General features: G+C 52.4%; 1 protein-coding gene across 1 annotated transcript; it reads left to right on the top strand.

Annotated features, from left to right (window-relative positions):
* Positions 1–13,130: 13,130 nt before the first annotated feature.
* ATP4A (ATPase H+/K+ transporting subunit alpha) lies at positions 13,131–25,575 on the top strand. The gene is made up of 22 exons (XM_065925791.1): positions 13,131–13,142; positions 13,233–13,373; positions 13,475–13,534; positions 13,916–14,119; positions 15,442–15,555; positions 15,753–16,005; positions 16,288–16,556; positions 17,212–17,410; positions 17,783–17,892; positions 17,996–18,130; positions 18,577–18,769; positions 19,784–19,959; positions 20,441–20,577; positions 20,665–20,815; positions 20,911–21,079; positions 21,171–21,325; positions 22,512–22,635; positions 23,051–23,196; positions 24,550–24,683; positions 25,055–25,156; positions 25,248–25,339; positions 25,547–25,575. The coding sequence occupies exons 1-22, from the start codon at positions 13,131–13,133 to the stop codon at positions 25,573–25,575; spliced, it is 3,105 nt and encodes a 1,034-aa protein (XP_065781863.1).
* Positions 25,576–26,659: the final 1,084 nt, after the last annotated feature.

The following is a 26,659-nucleotide window of genomic DNA, read 5'->3' as shown; positions in this document are numbered from 1 at the left end:
ATGGAGCAGGACCCCATTGTCCTTCCCCCACCATGTCCTCTGCCTGCCTTTTGTCTGTGGAAAGTTTTAGTCAAAGAATAAGTTTAATCAGAGAAGTGAGAAATGCAGATACAGAGGAAAACAGCCAAAGGACACTAAATGACAGTAATGTAGTCATTAAGCATAGTCAAGGACATTTGGTTCCTTCTCAAGGGCTATAGATAATATTCTGAGCCATATCCTATGAGTTGTCTTATAGATACCAAAACAGCAGGTGGAAAAGTTAACTACATAGTGACCAGACTGTACCCAGGACGTGAGCTGCCACAATTCTGAGAACTGGCCTCAGAGAAATGGGAACAAAAGGACCCTGGAACTGACGATGAACTATCTAAAACAACCAAGATCAAGATGCTGCTGGTCAGACCACTGGTGACCAATCTGAAGATGACTGTCAGAGCTGACTGTGCTGTTTCTACATGTAGCAGCTTCCCACCCCCCCCCACCCCGTCTCTAAAAGCTCTTGTCCCCTGCCTGTCGGGGGGTGGGGTGGGGTGGGGTGGGGGAGTCAGCCTTGGGACAGATATATGCCACCCTCCCCACCAAGTGGCCAGCATCTGAAATGAGGCAAACTTTCCTTTCCACCAGCCTGGCCTGTTTATTGGCTTTTGAGTGGCCAGCAGCCAGATCCCACACACACTCTTTCGGTGACACAGGGCCACTGGGATGCAGTCCATCTATAAGACAGCCTTCCCCATTCCTGTGAAGAACTATGTCCTGCTGTTCCTGTTTTCAGTCTTCTGCTTCTTCCCACTAGGGGATACCTGCGAGTGTCTGCTTGGTGGGCGGGGATCAGCTATAGCCCTGCCTCTGAAGAACACCCCCACGTGTTCCCTGTCCAGAGGAGCTGGCCCCTGCCCAGCTCCCCCTCTTCTCTGGTTACTAACCTCAGCCCCCTCTCCACCCAACCCTCCTGGCCACCCTGGGGCTTGTCCCCACCCTGTTCACCACCCTGCTTCTTCCCACAGATCCCTGCGTGCCCCCCTCTACCTGGCCCCGCCCAGACCTCCTGCACCAGCTCATTCCCTGGCTTCCTCCTCCCATCCACCTAACTCCCTCTCCCCTCATCCTAATCACGGCTTTCAGGTTCTCTCCAGGGGCCCCTTCCCCCATTCAGAAAAACATCAGTGTGTCTTCACCTCTGCAGGTGTGGAAAGCAAACAGTTTGGACACTGAAGAATTTTTCAGAGCAAAGAAAAATTCTAAGCTGCCCTTGGGCTTCAGCAATGTGACCATCATTCTGGGCCTGTTGGTGGTGCTGTCCATCTTTATGCCCCAAGACAGCTCAGATGACCTAGCAGAACCGGGAGACAGAGACCTCTTTGGCATGCCCTGTGCCCCTCATTGTACCAGGAACTGCAAGGCCTTTTTGCTCCCTGGGAATCTTTTATTTTTTTAATTAATTAATTATTGTTTGTTAGCACTGGGTTTCATTGCTGTATGTGGATTTTCTCTAGTTGCAGTGCACAGGCTTCTCATGTTTCGTAGCATGGGCTCTAGGGTGCCGACTCAGTAGCTGTGGCCCACGGGCTTTGTTGCTCCTCGGCATGTGGCATCTTCCTGCACCAGGGATCGTACTTGTATCCTCTGGATTGGTAGGTGGATTCTTAACCACTGGACCACCAGGGAAGCCCTCCCCTGAGAATCTCTGAACTTGGTTTGGATATCAGCGCCCTGCTCCTGCCCCATGGAGGAAGTCTCTCTCTCAGCAGTTCTAGGAGCAGTCCATATGATGCCTTCTACACAACTGTGTATGTGTGTTTGTGTGGCTGGGATATGCCCTTATACAGCCCTGTGTACTAACAGCTCCTGGAAGAATCCTGGAGGTTTCAGTCAACAGATTATTGTGTACTTCCTGTGTGCCTGGGCTAAAGCCTAAGAGTCAGTGTTGAATGGGACAGATTGGCTGTGGCTTCACAGAATATATGTTATCTTGAGGGAGGCTAGAACAGAAATAAGAAAATGCAAATTAACAAGGTTACTTCAGATCATCATAAACAATCTAAAAGAGGCTGGAAAATGGGAGGGAGACAGATATGGTAATGTGTTCAGGAAAAGCCTCTCTTTTGGGGGTGGGTGGTGAAAGTTTGTTGACACATAGTTGATTCACAATGTAGTTTTCGCTGTACAACGAAGTGATTCAGTTATATATATTCTTTTTCATATTCTTTCTTACTTTGATTTATTATAAGATTGAATATAGTTCCCTGTGCTATGCAGTAGGACCTTGTTGTTTATCCATGGTATATATAATAGTTTGCAATCTGCTAACCCCCAAACTCTCATTTCATTCCCCCCCAACCCCCTCCTCCTTGGAAACTGTAAGTCTGTTCTCTATGTCTGTGAGTCTATTTCTGTTTTGCAGATAAATTCATTTGTGTCATATTTTTTATTGCACATGTAAGTGATATTGTATATGTGTCTTTCTGTCTGACTTTACTTCATATGATAATCTCTAGGTCCATCCATGTTGTTGCAAATGGGATTATTTCATTATTTTTTATGGCCGAGTAATATTCCATTGTATATATGCACCACATCTTCTTTATCCATTCACTTGTAGATGGACATTTAGGTTGTTTTCATGTCTTGTCTATTATAAATAGTGCTGCCAGAACATCACTTTGCCAGCAAAGGTCCATCTAGTCAAAGCTATGGTTTTTCCAGTACTCATGTATGGATGTGACAGTTGGACCATCAAGAAGGCTGAGCATGGCCCAGGTTGGATGCATGAGACAAGTGCTCGAGGCTGGTGCACTGGGAAGACCCAGAGGGATCAGGTGGAGAGGGAGGTGGGAGGGGGGATCAGGATGGGGAATACATGTAAATCCAAGGCTGATTCATGTCAATGTATGGCAAAAACCACTACAATACTGTAAAGTAATTAGCCTCCAACGAATAAAAATAAATGGAAAAAATAAAAGAAGGCTGAGCATGAAGAATTGATGCTTTTGAACTGTGGTGTTGGAAACGACTCTTGAGAGTCCCAAGAGATCTCCCAAGGAGATCAAACCAGTCAATCCTAAAGGAAATCATGCTGAAGCTGAAGCTCCATACTTTGGTCATCTGATGTGAAGAACCAACTCACTGGAAAAGACACTGATGCTAGGAAAGATTGAGGGCTGGTGGAGAAGGAGATGACAGAGGATGGTTGGATGGCATCACCGACTCAATGGACATGAGTTCGAGCAATTTCTGGGAGATAGTGAAGGACAGGAAAGCCTAGTCTGCTGTAGTCCATGGGGCTGCAAAGAGTCAGACACTACTGAGAGACTGAACAACAACAATGAACACAGGGATGCGTGTATCTAGGAAAAGCCTCTCTTAAGAGGCGATATTTGAGCTGTGGCCTGCCTGAAGCATGAGAAGGTGAGGGCTATAGAATTACCAGGAGAAGAGAGAATGAATTAGATAGACTACCAAGTATAATATCCCTGAGGTAAGTAGAAAAGATCAATAAATTCAAAACCAACTTATCTATTTCGTGAGGGTAAGATTTTATTTTACGTTATTGTTTTAATTTTTGGCTGCACCGGATCTTCTCTGTGGCACGTGGGCTTCTCTAGCTGCAGCTCGCAAGCTTAATTGCCCCAGGGCATGTGGGATCTTAGTTTCCCAACCGGGGATGAACCTGCGTCCCCTACACTGGAAGGTGGATCTTAACCACTGGACCACCAGGAACGCCCCTTAAAACCAATTTAATAGAAATCACCCAAAGTGAACCACAGAGAAGAAGAGGAAGGAAAAAGCATCATTCTGTCTGAATGCTACCAGACACTGTCTAATTATGTAACATGGTTGTAATTGGAGTCCTATATGTAGAGGAGCTCTGGTACACAGCAGATTCAATATGTGATGAGATAATGGTTGATAATTTTCTCTAAATCATGAGAAAACATTAAGAAAACTTTGATTCTCAAAGCTCAGAAAGGTCTGGAGAGAGTGTCCTATCCATCAGAATTCTCCAGAGAAACAGAACACGATGAGACACTGATGGGGCTTCCCAGGTGGCACCAGTGGTAAAGAACTCGTTTGCCAGTGAAGGAAACATAAGAGAGGCAGGTTCGATCCCTGGGTTGGAAAGATCCCCTGGAGGAGGGCATGGCAACCCACTCCAGTATCCTTACCTGGAGAATCCCATGGACAGAGGAGCCTGGCAGACTAATAGTTGGATAGGACCAAAGCAGCTTAGCATGCACATATGAGATATTGATAAAAAGAGATGGGGGTGGGGATTGAGATTTATTTTAAGAAATTGGCTTATGTGATTGTGAAGAAAAGTGAAAGTGTTAGTCACTCAGTTGTGTCTGACTTTTTGCAATTCCATGGACTGTAGCCCGCTAAGCTCCTCTGTCCATGGGATTCTCTGGGCGAAAATACTGGAATGGGTAGCCATTCCATTCTCCAGGAAATCTTCCTGACCCAGGGATTGAACCTGGGTCTCCTGTACTGTAGACGGATTCTTTACTATCTGAGCCATCAGGGAAGCCCTTATGTGATTGTGGGCACTGGCAAATCTGAAATTTGTAGGGCAGGCTGGCAGCCTGGAAATTCAAATAAGAATCGATGTTGCCATTGTTAGTCCCAAATTCACAGGGCAGGCCAACGGGTTGAAACTCAGGTAGGATTTCTATGATACAGTCTGGAGGCAGAATTTCTAATTTTCCAGGAAAGCTCAGTTGCCCCTCTTAAGGCTTTAACTGGTTGGAAGAGACTCACCCACATTATGAATGGTAATCTATTTTACTTAAAGTCAGCTGATTGTAAATGTTAACCACATCTATAAGCCACTGTCACAGTAACATCAAACAACTAGGCACTATAGCTTAGCCAAGTCGATACATAAAATTAACCACCTTAGTGACCACAGAGAAAAGACAGCTGAATCTTCTCCTTTTTTATGGCTGTGCCTTGTGGCTAGTGGGATCTTAGTTCCCTGACCAGGGATGGAACTCGTACCCCTTGTGGTGGAAGCACAGAGTCCTAACCACTGAATCACCAGAGAATTCCGAAAAGACACCTGAACTTCAAGGAACAAAAAAACCTAAAACTATTCTCTTTATTTTTCCAGTTTTATTTGAGGTGTAGCTGACAAAAGGTATTTAAAGTGTACAACATGATCATTTGATATACATATATATCATGAAAGGATTCTCCCCATCCATCATGTCACATATCAATATTTATTTACCTTTGTGTGTGTGACAGAACATTTTTGTTTGACTCTTTTAACAAATTTAACACATTTCAGTTATACAGTATAGTGTCAGCAACCAAGAACTATCTTCTAATCAGAAATAATTGAAACCAGGAGACACTAGTGTGACACTTTCAAAGTACTGAAAGAAAAAAAAACAACAAAAACAAAGCTGTTCCCCTGCTTCCACTCCCGATTGGCTGGAAAGCCAAGAAAGTGTACAGAGTCTAGGAATCTGTATCAGTCAGCTGGTGGTCCAGCCCCATCATCTTTTTTTTTTGGTCCTCCTCTCATGATTGGCTGACGTGTGCAAGGGGCGTGTCCTGGACATCCACGGCCCCCCATCCCCCATGTTTCTCTTTACCTATTGGCTGACAGTCGTATGGACAGGCTCACTTTCCTGATGACGCTAATTCAGTCCCACTTGTTGATTCTCCTCTTCTGATTGGCTAGAAGTTGGAAAAAGATGTCCGGGCTCCTTGCCCCTCCCCCTCCTTCCAGAATTAGACGATAAGGTCAAGAGAACTGTATGCCTCATTCTTGGCTTCTGAACCCCATTCTGATATTTGCATACTTCTCTATCCGAGATTACCTTTTCTAACTCTAATTTTCTCAAGCTTCCCTGCCAGGCAAAAGGAAGGGGAGTCGGCATGCCCTAGTCACAAAACGCAGTCCTTGGTTTCTCACGGTTTCTATCAAACGTCTGTGAGTTTTGCCTTCGACTCCTCCAGCCATGCCTTTATTCAGCGAACAGCGAGCCACCTGCCGTGTGCCAGGCTCTGTGCTGGACACTGAGGGCTCTTAGAAACACAAGACACTGCTCAACCCACCCTCCTTCAAAGGGCTCCTTTTTCCTTTGCCTCCTGAGCACACCCTCCATCCCACCCTCGTCGCTGATTCTCACACCTCCCCGACTGTGTTCATCTTTAATAGTGTGGCTCCCAGAGGCTGCGTCCGGGCCCTGCCCTCCCCACCTTGCTGTTCCCCCACCCTTGCCAGAGGTTGTCTCATCTCCTGTAGCCTCGTTTTAAGTTTCCCGTGGAAACTTCCCTGGTGGTCTGGTGCTAAGACTCTGTGCTTCCAGTGCAGGGGGCCTGGGTTCGATCCCTGGTCAGGGGACTAGTCCCACATGCCACAATGAAGATAGAAGATCCCCCGTGCCACAACTAAGACCAGGGGCAGTCAAATAAATTAAATGTATTTTTAAAAAGTTTCTACACTGACAACACCCTTATCTCAGTCCCCAGTTCCAGACTCTCCTGTAAGCTCCAAGACCCTGTTGTTCCGAAGCCACCTGGTCATCTCCCCTGCATGTCCCTGGTTCCTACAATATCTGAGCACTTCCTTGAGTCTACCTCTCCTCCCAGCCCTCATCTCTGGGGCGGCCTCATCGCCCTCAGGCCAGAGCCCTGGGCCTCACCTGAACACTGCCTTCTCCAGCCCCTGTCCCCACAGGGGACCTCCTGAGCACCCCTCCTCCCAGCTGCCCCCTTTGTCCTTTCCCCCAGGCTCCTTCCTCAGCCTTCTCCCTTGGCTTCTAACCTTAGTCTCCTCTGATTCACTCTCTTTGTAGCAGCCAGGGGCAGCTTCCTAAAACTCAATGCTGATTAAGCCCCTCTCTTGATCAAACCTCAGATGCCTCCAAAATCCTAGCCCCTCAGGAACTTCCCTGGTGGTCCTGTGGTTAAGAATCCACCTTCCAACGCAGGAAACTTAGGTTTGATCCCTGGTGGGGAAGCTAGGATCCCACATGCCTTGGAGCAGCTAACCTGTGAGCTGAAACTACTGAGCTCACATGCTCCAGAGCCCACGCACTACAACCAGAGAAAATGTGCACCGCAACCAAAGACAGAACACGACAGACACAATCAACATGACAACGAAGGTCCAACACAGCCAAGAATAAATAAATATTAAAGAGAGAGAAAGACCCAGGGGAGGGAGATAGGGAGCCATGCAGAATCTGGGAGAAAATCATTCCAGGACACGCATGCGTACATGCTGAGTTGCTCAGTCTTGTCCAACTCTTTGCAACCCCATGGACTGTAGCCCGCTAGACACCTCTGTCCATGGGGATTCTCCAGGCAAGAATATTGGAGTGGGTTGCCATGCCTTCCTCCAATTCCAGGACGAGGAAACAGCAAAGGGTTTGATGTTTCAAGGTTTGATGTTACAAAGGCCAGGAGGCAGGACTGCTCATTGTGCTTGAGGCACCGTGTGGCTGGGGTCAGGGGCGTGGTGTGGGGGTGGGGTGGGGGGAAGAGGTGAGGATGGGGAGGCAACAGGACAGCGCACCAGGACCTCAGGCCCCAATGTGAGGACTTTGCTTTCAGCTGGGGTGAGGTAGAGCCCCGGGAGGGCTCTGAGCCAGGAGGGCCTTGCTCTGACTCAGGGGTTCACCGGCTCCCTCTGGCTGCGTATATGGGGACAGGGATGGGAGCAGGGGGATGAAAGCAGGGAGACAGAGGCGGAGAACCCAGGCAGGAAGGGATGGAAGTTGAACCTGAGAGGGAGCAGAGATGGGAGAGATGGCTGGATTGGGGATATGATTTTAAGATCCTGGATAAAGAACCCCCGAGGACATCTGACCTTTGCACATCTGTACAAAGGTGGGAGGGGAGCAGAACCCAGGAGACCAGGCTGCTGGCTCAGCTGGGCTGGGGTGACCTTGCCCCTCCCTCGCTGACCCACTGCCTACTCCTCTGCCAGCTTCAAGGAGAAGGGGAAGCAAGGTCCCTGCCTGCTGGGCCCCTAGCGTCCAGCTGGAGGGGGAGGCGCAGGTGGGGGAAGGGTGACCTGCCTAGGAGGCGAAGGGCATTGCTGAGCCCACTATCTTATCAGAGACCAAACACAGAAAACCAAGGTCACAATGAGCTCTTTCACTCCACAAACACTCTCTGAGGCCAGCCGGGGTGACTCTGGGCTGGGTGGTGCAGGCACAGGATGGTGACCGAGACATCTGGGACTCTATCCTCTGGAGGAGGAGGGGAGAGGAAATGTCACTAGACAGCGACAGCCCAGAGTGGTCAGGCTTGTGAAGGAGGAACTAAGCGTCAGATTAGTCTCAGGCTAGTATAGGGAAACCTAGAGGTCTGTGGGGGCCCAGTGTGGATACCTGATCCAGCCTGGTGGGTGGTCCCAGAAGACTTCCTGGAGGAAGGGGCGTCTGTGCTGGAGCAGGATAGATGAGGGGTAGTTGAACGTGGGCAGGATGAAAGGTGAGTGTCTCAGGCAGAGAAAACTGTATGTTTCAAGGTCTTGAAATGATTTTTTTTTTCTTTTGGCTTGTAGGATCTTAGTTCTCCGACCAGGGATTGAACCTGCAGTGAAAGTGTGGAGTCCTAACCACTGGACTGCCAGGGAATTCCCTTGAAATAACAATTTTGATAAGCAGACATCTTAAAACATGAAGCAGAAGTGGCACATGGGACGAAGGAGGGACAGCCAGCAGGTCTCGTAGGATGCAGAATCCCTAAGAGTGTGTGCGGTCACAATTCTAGGAGACTCTTGTTCAAATTCTCCTGAAAGTGAAAGCTGCACAGTCAAGTCCACACTTTGCAACCCCATGGACTGTTGCCCACCAGGCTCCTCTGTTCATGAAGGTCTCCAGGCAAGAATATGTAGTGGGTTGCCATGTCCTCCTCCAGTGTACCTTCCCAACCCAGGGATCTAACTCAGGTCTCCTGCATTGCAGGTGGTTTCTTTACCATCTGAACCACCGTGGAAGCCCATAAAAACCCATTCAAATATTTGCCATTCATTTAATAGTCTGCCTTCTCTGATAGTTAGGAAAAAATGTTCAATTCTGAACGTTAATTGTTCTCAAGAAGTCTCTATTGCCCCATGTGCCCCAGGTTCATGGAAATTGCTCCCTGTGCTAGATGGATCATGTCACGCTTTGTGACATTCTTGAGAGAAGTCTTTGCCCCTGAGTGGTGCTGGGAGTTGCCTGTCCCCTCCCCACATGGCACAATCCACCTGGGCACCGCTCCAGGTGCCAACATTAGTACACCTCCCACTTTATCCAGATCCTGCCTGGGGCACCTGCCTGTCCACCGCGGAGACAGGGTTAGGATTGCTTGGACACGCAATGAAAAAAATAAATGCACAAGCAAAGACCACGCCCAGCCCCCCGCCGCCAAAGATGCAGAACTTGAGTACCAGCTGAAGACCGTGTAAGCAGGGGGCTTGTTAAAAAAAAAAAAAAAAAATTAACAGGACACTGACTAGTCAGAATGGATGAGGCCATGGGGCTGGAGCAAGGTCGGGCTGGGATGGGTGTGGGAGGTCTGGGGGCTCAGACAGTGGCTGTTTCCACTACTTGAATCACTGGTCCAGCTGAGTGCCATCCACGACTGCCACATAGAAAATAAAAAGACCATAGAACAGCCCTCTGGTCATTCCCTAAACCTCTTGATGTCCATGTCTGACCCATTCCAGGCTGCTTGAAAACTCGAAAATAAAGCCCGCCCTGACATGATACTCAGAGAACACAAACATCACTGCCGTGCTCCTGCCAACCACGAGGAACCATCTGCCAAACCAAACCAAGGGAAATTCTGCACAATAACAGAGATACTCTTCCAAAATGTTAAGGTCATGAAAGGCAAGGAAAGACTGGGGGAATGTCACAGACTGAAGGAGTGGGGAGCCAGGATGGCTAGACGCAAAGTCTGGTTCTGGATTGGGTCCTAGACCAAGAAAGAGACATAAGCAGGAAAACTGAGGAAATTCAAATAAATTCTCTAAATCAGTTAATAATGTCATATCCACATTAGTTTCTGAATTTGATCGGGGACTGTGGTTGTGTAAGAAAGTGCCCTTGTTCATAGAAGACAAATGCCCAAGTATTTATAGATAAACAAGCATCCTGTTTCCAACTTACTCTCAAGTGAGTCAGTGATTCAGCTAGAACTTTAAAAAAAAAACCTATCATCTATCTTGTTGTTCAGTTGCTCAGTCGTGTCCAACTCTTTGTGATCCCATGGCCTGCAGCATGCCAGGTTTCCCTGCTCTTCACCATCTCCAGGAGCTTTTTCAAACTCATGTCCACTGAGTCAGTGATGCCATCCAACCATCTCATCCCTTCTCCTCCTGCCTTCAATCTATCCCAGCATCGGGGTCTTTTCTAATGAGTTGGCTTTTCCCATCAGGTGGCTATGTGTTTATTAATATCTATGGCTTGGAAAGACCAAAGGCAAAAGAAGAGGGAAGCAGAGGATGAAATGGTTAGATAGCATCACCGACTCAGTGGACATGAATTTGAGCAAACTCTGGGAGATGGTGAAGGACAGGGAAGCCTGGTGTGCTGGAGTCCATGGGGTTGCAGAGAGTTGGACATAACTTAGCAACTGAACAGCAATAACAAATCTATCTATCTTTCTATTTATATCATCTGTCTAGCGCAGATATGGTCAAATCATTAAATTTAGGGGAAACGTAAGCAGGAGTTCATTTTACTATCCCTGTGACTTGTAAGTCTAAAATATTTAAAATCATTGAAAACGAACATAATACAACTAAGAAATGAGAAATACAAATGAGGTAGGGACCAGAGAAAGGCAGTCCCTGAATTTTGATGGGGGTCTGCACTGTATCTCAGGTCAGCCCTCTGCTGCCCATGATGGTGCCTTGTCTCTGCACCTGTGACTTAGGTTGTGGGCTTCCCTAATCGATACAGACGAGCCTGCCTGTCTGCTCCCAGCCCTGCACACAGCGAGGGGACACCAGAGGAGTTCCTAGTGATGAGACTTCCTGAGAACCTGGCTGGTGCTCCAGGTTTGTTAGTGAATGTTCCCAACCACTCAAAGATATAAATCCTGTTCAATATCCAACAGTGTCTGTCGAGCATCTACTGGGTGCCTGAGATCACCTTTCCGGGCGCTGTGCATACAGCAGCAAACACAGCCAAGTCCCTTCCACTGGGACACTGATGACACCAAGCAAATAAGATACAAGGTCAGGTTGTGTTTAACGTGTGAATGAACAGGGTAAGGGGATGGAGCCTGGTGGGGATGCCGTATTATATGTGAGGACTCTCTAAAGAGGTGACATATGATTTGAGACCTGGAGGGGAGAAAAAGCCAGCTGATATCTGAGGAAAAGAAGGGCTTCTCTGGTGGCTCAGCTCCTGCAATGCAGGAGACCCAGGTTCAATCCCTGGGTCGGAGAGATCCCCTGGAGAAGGAACAGCTACTCACTCCAGCATTCTTGCCTGGAGAATCCCATGGACAGAGGAGCCTGGTGGGCTACAGTCCATGGAATTGCAAAGAGCCAGACATGACTGACTGACTGATTGGAAGAGCGTACCAGGGAGAAGGAACTGCAAGTGCAAAGGCCCTGGGGCAGAAATGACCTTGGTCTGGACAAAGCACAGCAGTAGAGGCTGAACTGGGAGAGGTGATCCGGGGCCAGGTCTTACAGGAATGATTTCAGAGTTCAGTCTGAGTGTGAAGGGAAGCCTGTGGAGGGTTGTAAGCAGGGAAGGAGTAACACAAGCCGCTTTACACGTGTGACTCAGAGAGAAAAGTACCCGGTGAGTGAGTGAGTGTGACTTTGGCCCTGCCTCCTCTCTTGGGGTTTCCTGCAGCCAGGTGGAAGGGGCGGTGAGGGGTTCCGACTGCTCCCAGGTGACCCGCCCCAGAAGAGAAGGACATCACCCAGGCAGTTATCAGATCTACCCACACATGCCCCTGGAGACACTGTGAGGCTCAAGCAGAATATCGAGGACCTGCCATCCCACCAGGGCAGCCCTCACGGCTTCCCATGGAGGTCCCTGCCTGGGGAGGTTTCGATGGGGGGTCTCCAAACCTCACACCTGGTACCAAGCGCCAAGTTCTAAAACTCCCTTCCCCACTTTGCACCGTGGTTCCCACCTGGGCAGGTTGGGGTGGAGACAGGGCAGTGAGTGAAGGCTGTAATGGCTGTAGCTGGAGGGTGGCAGGCCTCTGGGGTCCTCTGAGCCTCAGTTTCCCCCTCTGTATGATGGGAATAATACTGCCACCTTCACAGGAATTTCTCGCAGGGACCCGTGTGCTCAATACTGGCCCATGCTTAGCACTGCTGCTGTGAAGTTGGGGTGTTTTCATTGGTGAGCGCCTATGAGAGCCGGGCTCCAGGGTCAAACTTGGGCTGGAATCCGGTCCCTGTTACTAAATTACTGCAACCTCAGGCAAAGTCCTCGATCTCTCTGTGGCTCGGTTTCCCCACCGATACAATGGGGGCTAATAAGAGAACTAATAAGAGAAGCTAATAAGCTTCGTGGGGCGGTTCTGAGGAGCTAAGGAAACATTCGAGCCAAGCACACAGGGCTGACCCAGCACGGGATAAGTGCTCCCTGAACGACAGGCATTAGAGCCACTCTTGTGACCCCCACACACCCAGGGGTCCAGCGCCTGCTATTCAGCTTAAAATAGGACAGACACTCTGCAGTCAAGCTGCCTGCTTCTGAGTCCTACCTCTCACATCCTGTGGGATGTGGGGACATGTGACTTCACCCCCCTGTGTCTGTCTCCCGATCTGTAAGTGGGGGGCAGGTGAGAATGGCACTTACCTCAAAGGGTAGTTGTGAGCTTAAACAAGCTAATACATGAAAGCCCTTAGCACAATGCTGGGCACGTAATGAGCACCTTATGTTTTTGCTATTCCTCTTGTCAGGACGGCTTTCCCCAGTGGGCCCTTGATCACAGAAACAGATTGCAATGGGGTCTGGGCTGGTAGGGCAGCCCGGTAGGAAAGGCCCGAGCTGCTCAGGCCTGGAGGTCACCCCAAGGAGCCCCGTAATCAGCTGTAATCAAGCCTGTCCTGCTCCACCCCCCCCACCTCCCTGGGTATATCAGGGCTGGTCCAGACCCCAGGCTCGGTCTCAACAAAGGAGGGCACTGCATTGGGCACCATGGGGAAGGCAGTGAGTGCGGTCAGGGGTGGGGGGTGGAGGTTGGAGGCAGGGCTCTAGTGGGATCTGATGCCTTCTCTGTTCCCCCCACCCTCCCTCCAGGAGAATTACGAGCTGCACCAGGTAGAGCTGGGTCCTGGCCCTGGTGGGGACATGGCGGCCAAGATGAGCAAGAAGAAGGCGGCCAGTGGAGGGGGCAAGAGGAAGGAAAAGCTGGAGAACATGAAGAAGGAGATGGAGATTGTGAGCAGGGGCTGGGCGGGGCTGGGCGGGGCTGGGCGAGGGTGAGGGCAAGGGTGGGGGCCCGAGAGACAGAAAGTGAGTGTGGTGCCCCCTCCATGCAGAATGACCACCAGCTGTCAGTGCCGGAGCTGGAACAGAAATACCGAACCAGTGCGACCAAGGTGAGCTGGGGCCAAGAGAGACGTGGGTGCAGGGAAGGAGAGGGGGAGAGAGAGAAGAACATTAGAAAGGGCCAAACAGGGGCTTCGCTGGCGGTCCAGTGGCTAAGACTCTGAGCTCCCAATGCAAGAGGCATGGGTCTGATCCCTGGTCGAGGAACTAAGATCCTACATGCTGCAAAGGGCAGTCAAATGAAGACAAGAAAAGGCCAAACAGAAAGGGACAAATAAGAGAGGCAGATAAAAAGAAACAGAGAGACAGAGACAGCAGGAAGAGACAGACAGGGAGCAGGAGGCGGGTGAGAGAGACAGAGGCAGAAGAGCTCTTGTTAATGAGAGGAGAGCCCTTGGTGACCACCACGACCCCACCCCGCCCATCCCCAGGGCCTGTCTGCCAGCCTGGCTGCTGAGCTGCTGTTGAGGGATGGGCCCAATGCTCTGAGGCCGCCGAGGGGCACCCCCGAGTACGTCAAATTCGCGCGGCAGCTGGCGGGCGGTCTGCAGTGCCTCATGTGGGTGGCCGCTGCCATCTGCCTCATCGCCTTTGCCATCCAGGCCAGCGAGGGCGACCTCACCACAGACGACAATGTGAGTGGCGGGTGCTGGGAGCCAGACCTGGGACACAGGGACCTGGGGGACAGAGGGCAATCAGCATGCGACTCAGGATACAAGTGACATAGGATGGGGATCTAGAGACACGGAAAAACAGCTCTAAGACGTGGGTCGTGCGGGCTGAAGGACACTGGGACAGACTCAAGATCACAGGGGATGTAGGGGAGTCTGTGTCGCAGAGATGGAGGACATAGGGAGGAAGACATAGGCAGGCAACAATTAAGATATGGTCCTGGGAAGGGACTTCCCTGGCAGTCCAGTGGTTAAGATTTCACCTTCTAATTCCGGGGGTGCGGGTTCGATCACTGGTTGGGGAGCTAAGATCCCACATGCCTCAGGGCCCAAAATCCCAAACATAAGACAGAAGCAATATTGTAACAAATTCAATGAAGACTTTAAAATGAAAATAAAAACAAAAACCCCACAGTCCTTGGAAAACAGAGGTCATGAAGACATGAGACAGACCAAGGACAGAGGGCCCAGGGGACAGTGGGACTCAGACATGGGGACGCAAGGGCATGGGGACACAAGACCCAGGACACAGCGCATGGGGACACTTAAGCTACTAGACCTGGAGCACACAGACATGAAGGATATTGAGATGCAGGGCAAGAGAACATTGGATACGTGACAGGGTCAGGACAAGGGACAGGGGTGGCCCAGGGACATGTGACATTGGACAGAGGATTGAAAGTCATAGGGCATGTGACACAGGATGGGGACTCAAGGGTACATAGACGTGTGGAGACAGAGGACACAAGGACCCGGAATTTGGGACCTGGGACGCTGTGGGCGACACAGAACATGACACATGAGATCGACAGCACGCATGGAAGCGGTGGCATGAGGCCACGGGGGCTGTTGGGCACCAGGGACAAGGAGGAGTACACGAATTTTGAAAATACAGACTATGAACCTTGGAACACAGAGAACATGGGACACGGAAACGTGAGGCAGAGGACGGTGCAGAACGCAAGACTTGGGGGCACCGGAAAAGGGAACACGTGCCACCAAGCTGCACGGTGATGTGGGGCGCAGTCAGGGGCATGGGGCCACGGGGCCAGGGAAGTGGGATCTGTGCCCACAGCGAGCACAGGGCAGCTGAATGTGGGATGCGACGCTCATGGGGACAGGGACACAGGTCAGAGGAAATAGTGCCTGAGGCTTCCTAGTAGAGTGGGGAAAACCATGGAGGTGACCCTGGAGGAAATCACCAGGGGGACCAGAAAGCAGGCAGTGGCCTCAGGCAGGGAGCTTCCAGCCCCTGGTCATTCCCCACCCCTCTCTGCCTCCCTTAGCTCTACCTGGCGCTGGCCCTCATTGCTGTGGTCGTGGTCACCGGCTGCTTTGGCTACTACCAGGAGTTTAAGAGCACCAACATCATCGCCAGCTTCAAGAACCTCGTCCCCCAGGTGGGTCCCCAGCCCCCAGCCACTGGCATTTTCCATGGCTCCTCCCATCAGGCCCAGCTGGCCCCTCATCCCCTGCCCCCAGCTCTCCTCACAGGTCCTCACCTCTCCCCGCTTTCACCTCCCCACCTTCCCACTGCATGCGGCAACTTCCACCCCTGCTCCCTGCCCCCCTCAACTCTGGTCCTCTGGTCCCACAGCAAGCAACTGTCATCCGAGACGGGGACAAGTTCCAGATCAATGCAGATCAGCTGGTGGTGGGCGACCTGGTGGAGATGAAAGGCGGGGATCGAGTGCCGGCCGACATCCGCATCCTCCAGGCCCAGGGCTGCAAGGTGGACAACTCCTCGCTGACTGGAGAGTCTGAGCCGCAGACACGCTCACCCGAGTGCACCCACGAGAGTCCCCTGGAGACCCGCAACATCGCCTTCTTCTCCACCATGTGCCTCGAGGGTCTGTGAGCTCCCCACCCACCCGTCCGGCTGACTGCACTGCCTCTGCGCTGCCCTTTGCTGCCTCCACTGCCCCCTTCTGCTTCATTCTGAGGCCCACTGACTCCCCACTTGATGTGATTGCTGCCTCTCTGGTCACACCGCCTCTCTAGCTCCCCCTGTTGCCTCCAGTGCCTTCCAAGACTGCCTTCCTTGGTTCACGCTGCTGCTTTGCAACGTGCCCCCCACCCCCACCCCAGTGCCGCTCACCTGACGCTGAGCTACCCTCTTGGCCCCACTACAGGCACCGCCCAGGGCCTGGTGGTGAACACGGGTGACCGCACCATCATCGGGCGCATCGCATCACTGGCCTCAGGAGTAGAAAATGAGAAGACGCCCATCGCCATCGAAATTGAACATTTTGTGGACATCATCGCAGGCCTGGCCATCCTCTTTGGTGGCACATTTTTCATAGTGGCCATGTGCATTGGCTACACCTTCCTGCGGGCCATGGTCTTCTTCATGGCCATTGTGGTAGCCTATGTGCCTGAGGGGCTGCTGGCCACTGTCACGGTGAGCTGGGGATGCAGAAGAACCATACAGTGAGCTGAGAGCCCTGTCCATCCATCTTTCCGATCATCCAGGCTTCCCTGTGTCCTCTCCCTATCTGTCCATCCATCCTCCATCACCTCTTCTCCTCCTCCCCACCCCCATCTTTCCACCTGTCCCATCCATTCAGCAAACACCCACTGGGGCTGCTCTGGGCTGGGTCCTGTGCCACACACCCAACACTCAGAGATGAACAGGGAAAGGGCTTTGGCAGGAGGAGGCTGAGGCTGGGTGTCGAAGGCTGCTGTGGGCAGCCTTCCATAGTGAGCACCCAGTCCTGGGCCAGTCCAAGAGGGGGCCTAGGGAATGTTAGTTTTCTTACTTTGATTGTGCTGATAAGAAATTACAGAACCTTAGCTAGGACAGCTAAGAGAGGGGCCTGGCTACATTTATCTGGACAGATTGGGGAGGCATCCCAAGTGGAAAGCAGAGTGGACAAAAGTTTGGAGGCAAGAAAAAGCCTAGTCTTTGCAGGGGGGATGCTGTGTATGCAGTACTGTGGCGGTTTAATGCTACATACTGTGGTTGGTGTAAAGGATCCCCAGTGCTGAGAAAGGAGGGAGGTGGGGTGGGAAGCAAGGCTTGATCCCCACGCCTGCATTCCCTACCCTTCCCCCAGGTGTGCCTGTCCCTGACAGCCAAGCGGCTGGCCAGCAAGAACTGTGTAGTCAAGAACCTGGAGGCGGTGGAGACTCTAGGCTCCACCTCGGTGATCTGCTCTGACAAGACGGGGACCCTCACTCAAAACCGCATGACTGTGTCCCATCTGTGGTTCGACAACCACATCCACTCCGCGGACACTACAGAAGACCAGTCAGGTGTGAGGGTGGGGGTGGGGGACGGTGGCTGGGCGGGATCTGGTAGATGGTGGAGATCTAGAAGGGAGCACCAAAGTTAATGAATGAAGTCTGGGGAGGGCTTTGCATTACTGGAGAAGGGGCTCCAGCAGTCATCAGGCAAAGGCTGGGTCCTGGGTGGCTAAGCTCCGGGTCTGTGAAGAGGTTTGATATTTACTGGGTCTCCTAAGAGACTTGATACTGGGTCTGGAGAGAAAGTTCCGCCCCGAGGCATGTGGAGGTGTGTGGGTCCCACCCAGGCCGGGATTCAGTCTTGAATCTAGGGGGCTGGGGGACTCGATTCTGGTGCGGGAGAGCCCCTTCGTAGCCCCAGCCTGGATGCCTGGCCTCCAGGGCAGACATTTGACCAATCCTCGGAGACGTGGCGGGCGTTGTGCCGCGTGCTCACCCTGTGTAACCGTGCTGCCTTCAAGTCGGGCCAGGACGCAGTGCCGGTGCCCAAGGTGAGAGCCGCGGGCGCTCAGGGGAGTCGGGGGAGGAAGCCTGGGGATCCCGGGGGACTGGTGGTGCAGCTCTGCTCGCCCCTGACACCGCCCGCGTTCCCAGCGCATCGTGATCGGGGACGCGTCGGAGACGGCGCTGCTCAAGTTCTCCGAGCTGACGCTGGGCAATTCCATGGGCTACCGCGAACGCTTCCCCAAAGTCTGCGAAATCCCCTTCAACTCTACAAACAAGTTCCAGGTGTGCACCCACCGCGGCCGGCCCCGCCCACGGCCCAGTCCCGCCCACCACAAGTCCCGCCCACCGAGGGCCCCACCCACATTCCGGGCTGGCCTGCGGCCGGCCTTCACTCTCAGGCCCCTCCCTCTACACAGCCACAGCCCAACAAGGGCCCGGGCGCTCCGCCAGCTCTCAGCAGTCAGGCCCTCGGTGGGGAGAAGCTCTCAATCCAAATCGCGCCCCTGTCCAACTCCGACCTAAATTCTGCACGTTCCCCACGCCCAGGCCCTTATCCAGGCCGGTAGGCCCTCCCCAACCCTCAGCCTCTACCAAGGACCTGCCCAGCAAGCGAGCCCCTCACGCTCAGTCTCCCCCTGACCCACCCAAGGCTGGTTCCCCTCAGTTCCCCAAGTCTCCCCTCTCCCCCTTGACCTCGCCCACAACCCCACCTCTTCCTCCGCCCACAGCTGTCCATCCATACGCTGGAGGACCCGCGAGACCCGAGGCACGTGCTTGTCATGAAGGGCGCCCCCGAGCGCGTGCTGGAGCGCTGTAGCTCCATCCTCATCAAGGGCCAGGAGCTGCCACTGGATGAGCAATGGCGCGAGGCCTTCCAGACTGCCTACCTCAGCCTGGGAGGCCTGGGCGAACGCGTCTTGGGTGAGACCCCAGACCCTGCCCAACCTTCTGGGCCAGCCCTAGCCCTGACCTTTCCCATCCTTGTTCGACAGTTGACCTGCCCCAGTCTACACTCTCAACTTTGACTTTCCCTATCTCAGTCATGATCCCTGTCGTCAATGCCTACCTCCACCCAACCTGTCCTCACCTGGATCTTACCTCTCCTGACTCAACCTGTGATCCCTTGATTCTCCCCAACTCTTGCCACACCCGATGCCCAGCCCTTGTTTTCTTTCTCCTCTGCCTTTCAGCATCCTCCTCCAAACCTTTTGACTTTCTTCCGTCTCTGCCTCAACTCAAGGTTTTCCCCAATCCTTGTCCTGACCTCTGATCCCTTCCCAAGTTTTATCTTGCTTCCTTAAACCTCCATAACCCCTGCCTCGGATCTTCCACTTTGCTTGGTGTGTGACCTCTGGCAAGAAGAGTCCCTTCTCCAAACCTGTTTCCTCGTTTGCAAGATGAGGATGCTAGTAACTCCCAGAGTGGTTGTGGGGATGGATTCCAACACAGTCGTCTCTCAGTGTCCATGGGGGATGGCTTCCAAGACAACCCACCACATTCCCTCCACATCCTTATTACGCCATAGATACCAAAATCTGCAGGCATTCAAATCCCTCATGTAAAATGGTGTAGTATTTGCATATAACCTATGCACTTCCTTTTGTATACTTAAAATCATCTCCAGATTACTTGGAGTGCCTAATGTACTAGGTAAGATGTACCTATGCAGGTAGTTGTCAGCGTGTGGCAAACTCAGGTTTTTTCTGGAATTTTCTGAAGATTTTTTGGGAATATGTTTGATCTGCAATTGGTTAAATCTGTGAATGTGGAAGTTGTGGATACAGAGGGCTAAGTGTACTGTGAATGAAGGATTCATCACAGGGCTAGGCATTCACAGATGCTTGGTGCAAGATGTGGTTATTTTACTCATCATTTGGTTTTGCTATGGAACAGTTCATCCAGGACTCCTATTTGACTTCCTTGTTTTTTGGTCAGGTTTCTGCCAGCTCTACCTGAGTGAGAAGGACTACCCACATGGCTACGCCTTTGACGTGGAGGCCATGAACTTTCCAACCAGTGGCCTGTGCTTTGCGGGACTCGTATCCATGATAGACCCACCCCGGGCCACTGTTCCTGATGCTGTGCTCAAGTGCCGCACAGCAGGCATCCGGGTATGCCCCTGGGGAGAGGGCCAGGCAGGGGTGAGAACAAAGGGTGACAGTATTTGAGGATGAGCAACCCTGCGACAGAAACCCACCTGAGAACAGCTTGAACCACAAAGGAATACATTGGTTCAAGAACTGAAAAGTTCTGGGGAATAAAGTTTTGGGTATAGCTGGATCCAGGAGTTCAGTGTCTTTAGGAATTTGCCTTTCTCCACGTCTCAGCTCTGCTTTTCTCTCTGCTGGCTTTATTTTCAAGCAGTCCTCCATTTTGGTGGGCAAAGTTGACCACCACCCAGCAGCTCCAACTAAATAACATCCCACCTGTTTAGCCATCACGCCAAAAAAAGAGTGCATCTCTGGCAGTTATTCCACATTCAGTTACCTGTTCATCCTTGAACCAATCACTGTGGCTGAGGAATTCCACTGGGGCAGACAGGGAGAGTGGGTTAATCTGAAGGGGTCAGGGGTCTGTTGGTTCCTCCTTCAGGTGATCATGGTGACAGGTGACCACCCCATCACAGCCAAGGCCATTGCAGCCAGCGTGGGCATCATTTCAGAAGGCAGTGAGACAGTGGAGGACATCGCTGCCCGCCTCCGTGTGCCCGTGGACCAGGTTAACCGGAAGTAAGCCCCCTTATGTCCTCCTTGTAGTTCTTCCCATACCCCACATGGACTGAGGCCCCAGTGATGTCCTCCCGCCTCCCTTTCTAGGGATGCCCGCGCCTGTGTGATTAATGGCATGCAGCTGAAGGACATGGACCCATCAGAACTGGTCGAGGCACTGCGGACCCACCCTGAGATGGTGTTCGCTCGTACCAGTCCCCAGCAGAAGCTGGTGATTGTGGAGAGCTGCCAGCGACTGGTGCGACCCTGATGATGAAGGCGGGCAGATGGGCTGGGCTGGCCCTGGGCTGCCCTGTCATTGATCACCCTCCCACTTGTACTCACTGCCTGCAGGGTGCCATCGTGGCCGTGACAGGAGATGGTGTGAATGACTCCCCAGCCCTGAAGAAGGCCGACATCGGCGTGGCCATGGGCATTGCCGGCTCGGATGCTGCCAAAAATGCAGCGGATATGATCCTGCTTGATGACAACTTCGCCTCCATTGTGACAGGCGTGGAGCAGGGTCTGGGCCAGATCAGAGATGGAGGCCAGCAGTGTGGGTGTGGGAGGAAATGGGTTAGGGGGAGACTGAGGTACCTGCTGTCCCCCCACAGGCCGACTAATCTTTGACAACCTGAAGAAGTCCATCGCCTATACGCTGACCAAGAACATCCCTGAGCTGACACCGTATCTCATTTATATCACTGTCAGTGTGCCCCTGCCGCTCGGATGCATCACCATCCTCTTCATAGAACTCTGCACTGACATCGTGAGTCTACGGCCCCGATGCCCCCACCCATACAGTGCCCAGAGACATATGCCCACAGGCAGGCGTGATAGAGACCATCACGGACAGTCGTGGACTCAGAGTGACACAGATGTGTGTACAACAGACAGCCAGGTGTGGACACACAAGAAGGCAGGAAGATAGCCATGGACAGAATTACAGACATAGACACACAGGTGGACACTTAGGTAGGCATTGACAGACTCAAGGATACACATGGACTCAGATATGGACACTCAGAGATTTTAACAGACACAGCTATCTGTCTGCTTGGATTGCAGACAGACATTCCCCAACAGAGATGGACAGATAAACAGTGTCAAATAGACCTCAAGGCAGACAGACAGAAAAGAGCCTCAGATACAGCCACGAATACAGCCAGATGCATGGTCATGTCACAGGTTTATTTGACAGCATTTACACAATGCTTGCTCTGGGCCAGGTATATGTTAATTACTTCATTTTGTCCTCATAACTACTCTATGAGATGAGTTTTATTTCATCATCCCCATTTTACCAATGAGCTAATTGAAGCTTAGACAGCTTGAGTGCCTTGCCCCAGGTCAGACAGCTAATTCAAGCCCAGGCAGGCTGGTGCCCTGAGCCTCTGTCCTCGGTTAGTACACTGCTGCCACTCTGCGGCCACAAATAGACGGGTAGGGGACAAGGAGGAGACCACAGAGAGACAGAAGAGATGCAGAGATAGTGACAAAGAGAGATATAGAGACAGGAACACAGAGACATAATCACAGCATGAGACAAGAGACAGGAACAACAACAAGAAAAAAACCAAGAAAGTAAGGGACGGAGAGAGACAGAACATGCAACAGGGAAAGCTGTCAAGACCAGAGGAGCCCAGAGAAGAAACAGAGAGGAGGAGGAGGAGGAAGGGAGAAAGACAGAGACAGAGACAGAGAAAATACACAATAGCAGAGATAAACAGACGTTCCCATGGAGATGGACACCAGCACAGATGTGGACACACATGTGGAAAAGGACCAGATGAACTCAGGCTGTCCAGGCAGGTGTGATTGTGTGATCACTGTGGGTCTCACCTCCTAACCTCAGTTCTGTCCCTGTCCACTGCAGAGAGGAAGGGGGGGTCCAAAGAGTCAGGGGCGGGGGCCCAGGCAAACTGCCAACCCTGGTTCTTTCCACTCCTGGCCAGTTCCCGTCAGTATCCCTGGCATACGAGAAGGCTGAGAGTGACATCATGCACTTGCGTCCACGGAACCCAAAGCGGGACCGACTGGTCAATGAGCCCCTGGCTGCTTACTCCTACTTCCAGATCGGTGTGTGCCCGTGGGGGCGGGCTCGGGCGGTGCAGGGCCGTCCTGAGGGACCGCTCGCTGACCGCGGGGTCTCTACCTGGGGCTTTGCCTTGTTCTGGATCTTGGTGTCTGCCTTTCATCTTGGGTGTCTGTCGTTCTCTGAGTCTTTGCCTGTACACGATGGCCTCTGTGGTTCCCTGGGTCCCTCCTCTGTCTCTGGCCTCGTTCTCCTTGACCTTGCCTCTGGGTCATTGCCTCCTGTCTTTTTCGGGTTCTCTGGGTGTGTGTCTGTCCCCGCCTCTCCCTGTGGACTGTCTCTTGTGTCATTGTCGATCTCTCTTGGAGTGTTCTCTGTCTGTCTCCATGCTACTATTTCTGTGTGTTCCTGACTGTCTCTCCATCTCTGTCTCCCTGTGTTTCCTTGCTTCTCCTCCAGGTGCCATCCAGTCATTCGCTGGCTTCACTGACTACTTCACGGCCATGGCCCAGGAGGGCTGGTTCCCTTTGCTGTGTGTGGGACTGCGGCCGCAGTGGGAGGACCACCACCTCCAAGATCTGCAGGACAGCTATGGCCAGGAGTGGGTGAGTCCCTGCCCCCATCCTCTGAGTTTCCAGTGCCACCTGCCTTGAGCATGGCCCACATTCACTCTTCAATGCATGACTGAGCTCAGTCAGAGCCTCCTGGACACCCAAGCTCTTTGCCAGTTCTGGGGTCTTTCCCACCACAGTCTTGAGCTCCAAACTCTCATTTCTGATGACCCTAGCTGCAGATGGGTCATCTCTCTGCCCTGATAGCAAGACATCATCTCAGGTGTGGAATCAGGGTCCCGCCCCCCCCACCCCCACCCCAGTATCCTGTTTTTTTCCCTGCAGCAGCATGATTTACAGAGTATTTGCATGTGTGACTGACTTAGGTGAAAGCTGCCACACAGAGAGGCTAGATCTGGCTGGCAAGTGTGTTTATTTTGCTCTGTGAAGTGACAGATCTGGACATTCCCCCTGAACATTTACTGTTGTGTTAAGAAAATAGATCTTGGAACCAGACTGCTTGGGTTCATTGTCTGCCACTGCTCCTCACAGCTGTGTGAGACTAGGCGAAGTCATTTGCTTCTCTGTGCCTCAGTTTTCCCACTTCTAAAGTGGACAGCATACTCATGTCTTATCTTGGTGACTTTCACCTTATTGATTTTTACACTGTGGTCCCCAGACCAGCAGCATCAGCAACACCTGGGAACTTGTTTGAAAAATCTCAGTTTTTCCCTCAGTCCCCTGGGGTCAGAAACTCTAGGGGTGGGGCCCCCGCATTTTAACCAGTTCTTCTGGGGGATTCTGATGTATGTCAAAGTTTGAATACCACCAATCTACCTCATAGAATATATTGGGAGGATTCAGTGAGATAATACATGCAAAACACTTGGTACTTGGAGCATAGTAATTGTTCCTTACACAATGAGTGGTGTGTATAGATATAGTTACACTGAAGACATGGACTGACGAACCGTGGCTGCCGCCTCTAAATGTGGCTTCTGCCACATTCCTTAAAGGCCCGTCTGGCTCACATTTGCTATCTTCCCGGGTCCTGGAGTCACCAGACTTTGTGTACCCTGCCTCAGGGTTCGAATTCCCTTTTCCCAGGTGCTCCCTTTAGGGTGCCCAGGAAATCCTGCATCCCTCCTTTCACTATGAAGGCCATTGACCTGACCTACCGACAGGCCAGGCACTGACATCTGAGCTCACCAGACCAGGTTTCTAGGCCCTGCACTCTGGGGTCCTGCAAACCTGGCAGATCCTGCATCTCTCCTTTGTCCCCGCCCCAGCCTCTGACACAAGGGACAGAGTATTGAGGGGCTCGTGGCCCCAGGCCCTGTGTGCCTGGCTGGCTGCAGAGGCTCTCCGCCTGGGCTCAGGCTGCTTTTGTTTCCTCTGGGTCCACAGACGTTCGGGCAGCGCCTGTACCAGCAGTACACCTGCTACACCGTGTTCTTCATCAGCATCGAGATGTGCCAGATCGCTGACGTGCTCATCCGCAAGACACGCCGCCTCTCTGCCTTCCAGCAGGGCTTCTTCAGGTGTCCCCAGCCGGCCACAGCCCCACCCCCACCTTGCCCTCGGAGCCCCAGCAGGTCTTGACCAGGGCTTGCTTCAGCCAGCAGACCCCAGCACTGGATGTGCCGGGGCCAGGTGCTAATGTTCCTTATCAATTCCTGGCCAAGAGCTCCCACCCCGTGCATCTCAACTGGCTCTTCCATGTTTCATCAGCTAAAGGGGTGATACTGACCACTCCTGGGGTAGGGCCAGCGTCCAGTGGGGGACGCCAGGGTTCGGTATTTAGAACATCTCCCTGCAGCTGCTATCTGACCCCCTCTGACCCAGCGCCCTGGTGTCCATCTGGTCCCCATCTCCTCCTGGCCTGTCTTTGTCCCGCCCGCCCCACCTGCAGGAACAGGATCCTGGTGATTGCCATCGTGTTCCAGGTCTGCATTGGCTGCTTCCTGTGCTACTGCCCTGGCATGCCCAACATCTTCAACTTCATGCCCATTCGGTGAGGGGCTATGAGCCGTGGGCATCGGGTGGGCCTGCGGGACACAGACCTGGGGGTAGCCTTGACCTTGCCATCTCGCCTGTGGCTTCAGGTACCAGTGGTGGCTGGTCCCCATGCCCTTTGGCCTGCTCATCTTTGTCTATGATGAGATCCGGAAACTTGGAGTCCGCTGTTGCCCAGGAAGTGAGTGTGGAGCCTGGAGGCCTGGGGATGGAGGGCTGAAACTTTTTTGGAGCTGCTGCCTTGACGTTTGACTTCCAGTACTTGACCTCTAAACCCTTGACCTGCCGTATGAAACCACCACTGAGCTATCGCCTTTGAGCCCCTGGCTCCCACATACTCACCCGAAAACCCCAGCACTGAGTCTCTTTTCTCTTTCTCCCCCCCCAGGCTGGTGGGACCAGGAACTTTACTATTAGAAGGACCGCTGCCTTCAAATTATCCTCGTACCCGCCACAGTAGGGGTGGAGGTGGGGGACACCTGGAACCCTCTGAACAGCTGCCAAAACATCTGAGCAGTCGAGCTCCAGCACCATCTGTGTCAGCTCTTGTAGCCCACAACTCAAACCTCGGAGAGACCTTCCCCACTCCCCTTCCCCACCCTCCCTTCCCTAGGCCCAGTTCTCTGAGCTGGCCTCAGGGAAGCCCCCACCTGAAGGGTAGGGGGTGCTTTGAAGAGGAGTGGGAGTTCACAGCTCCTACGAGGTGGGTCTCTCCTTAGGACTCCAGGCCAGCAAGTCTTCTTTAAAAACACACTTGTGTCTGCATGATAGTAATAAACCAGCTCACACTGACTGTGCTTTTATTTGGTGCTGGGCATTGTCATCTTGGTTTTTTTTCATGAGCCCCTTTGTTTCCTACAACTCAGGGGCTGTTTGTTCCAGGCTGTTATCTCCAGTTTCTAGAACACAGCCTGGCACATAGTAGGTACTCAGTAAACATTGCCTGGGAGAAGGAATTCCCAGTTCTTTGCCGAGAGTGACAGCATTTCTGGGCAAGCTGGTGTGACCATGGGCACGCTCCAGAGTAGTGCCTTTAAACTGTACCACTAGCTAAACACCGCCTCTGGGCTTTCCTTTCTTAGTACCCCTTTCCATCTCTGGAAGCTCCTCAACAGGTGTCAGAGTCGTTTCCACCTGAAGCAGCCCCTCCCTGTTCACAGGAGTTTCCGGATTCCACTTACACCTTTGCAGCTGCAGTGGGCACCCTATTGCTGGTTAGTCCCAATAGACTCCTGGAGGCTAAAAGTCACAGGTCCCCTCCTCACACCCCATCACCTGAAAAGTTAATCCTCCAACTGTTGGAAATTCCCCTGTCCACAGTCCCCACCTACTTTTGCCACTCCTTTCCCCAGTCCTCTGTCCTGCCTCTCTTCCCTGTTCTTTCACAAGTCTCTCTGGCTGGACCCCAGGCTTCTCCTTCCTCATCGGCACAGTCCCCACACCCCTACCAGCCTCAGCTGTCTCTGCAGTGATGCCCACATCTGTCCCCAGCCTCCCCTGG

This window comes from Muntiacus reevesi, chromosome 2, assembly GCF_963930625.1.
Source record: "Muntiacus reevesi chromosome 2, mMunRee1.1, whole genome shotgun sequence".
Taxonomy (NCBI): domain Eukaryota; kingdom Metazoa; phylum Chordata; class Mammalia; order Artiodactyla; family Cervidae; genus Muntiacus; species Muntiacus reevesi.
The sequence above is the reverse complement of the archived record's forward strand: the minus strand, read 5'-3'. Positions and strand labels throughout refer to the sequence as shown.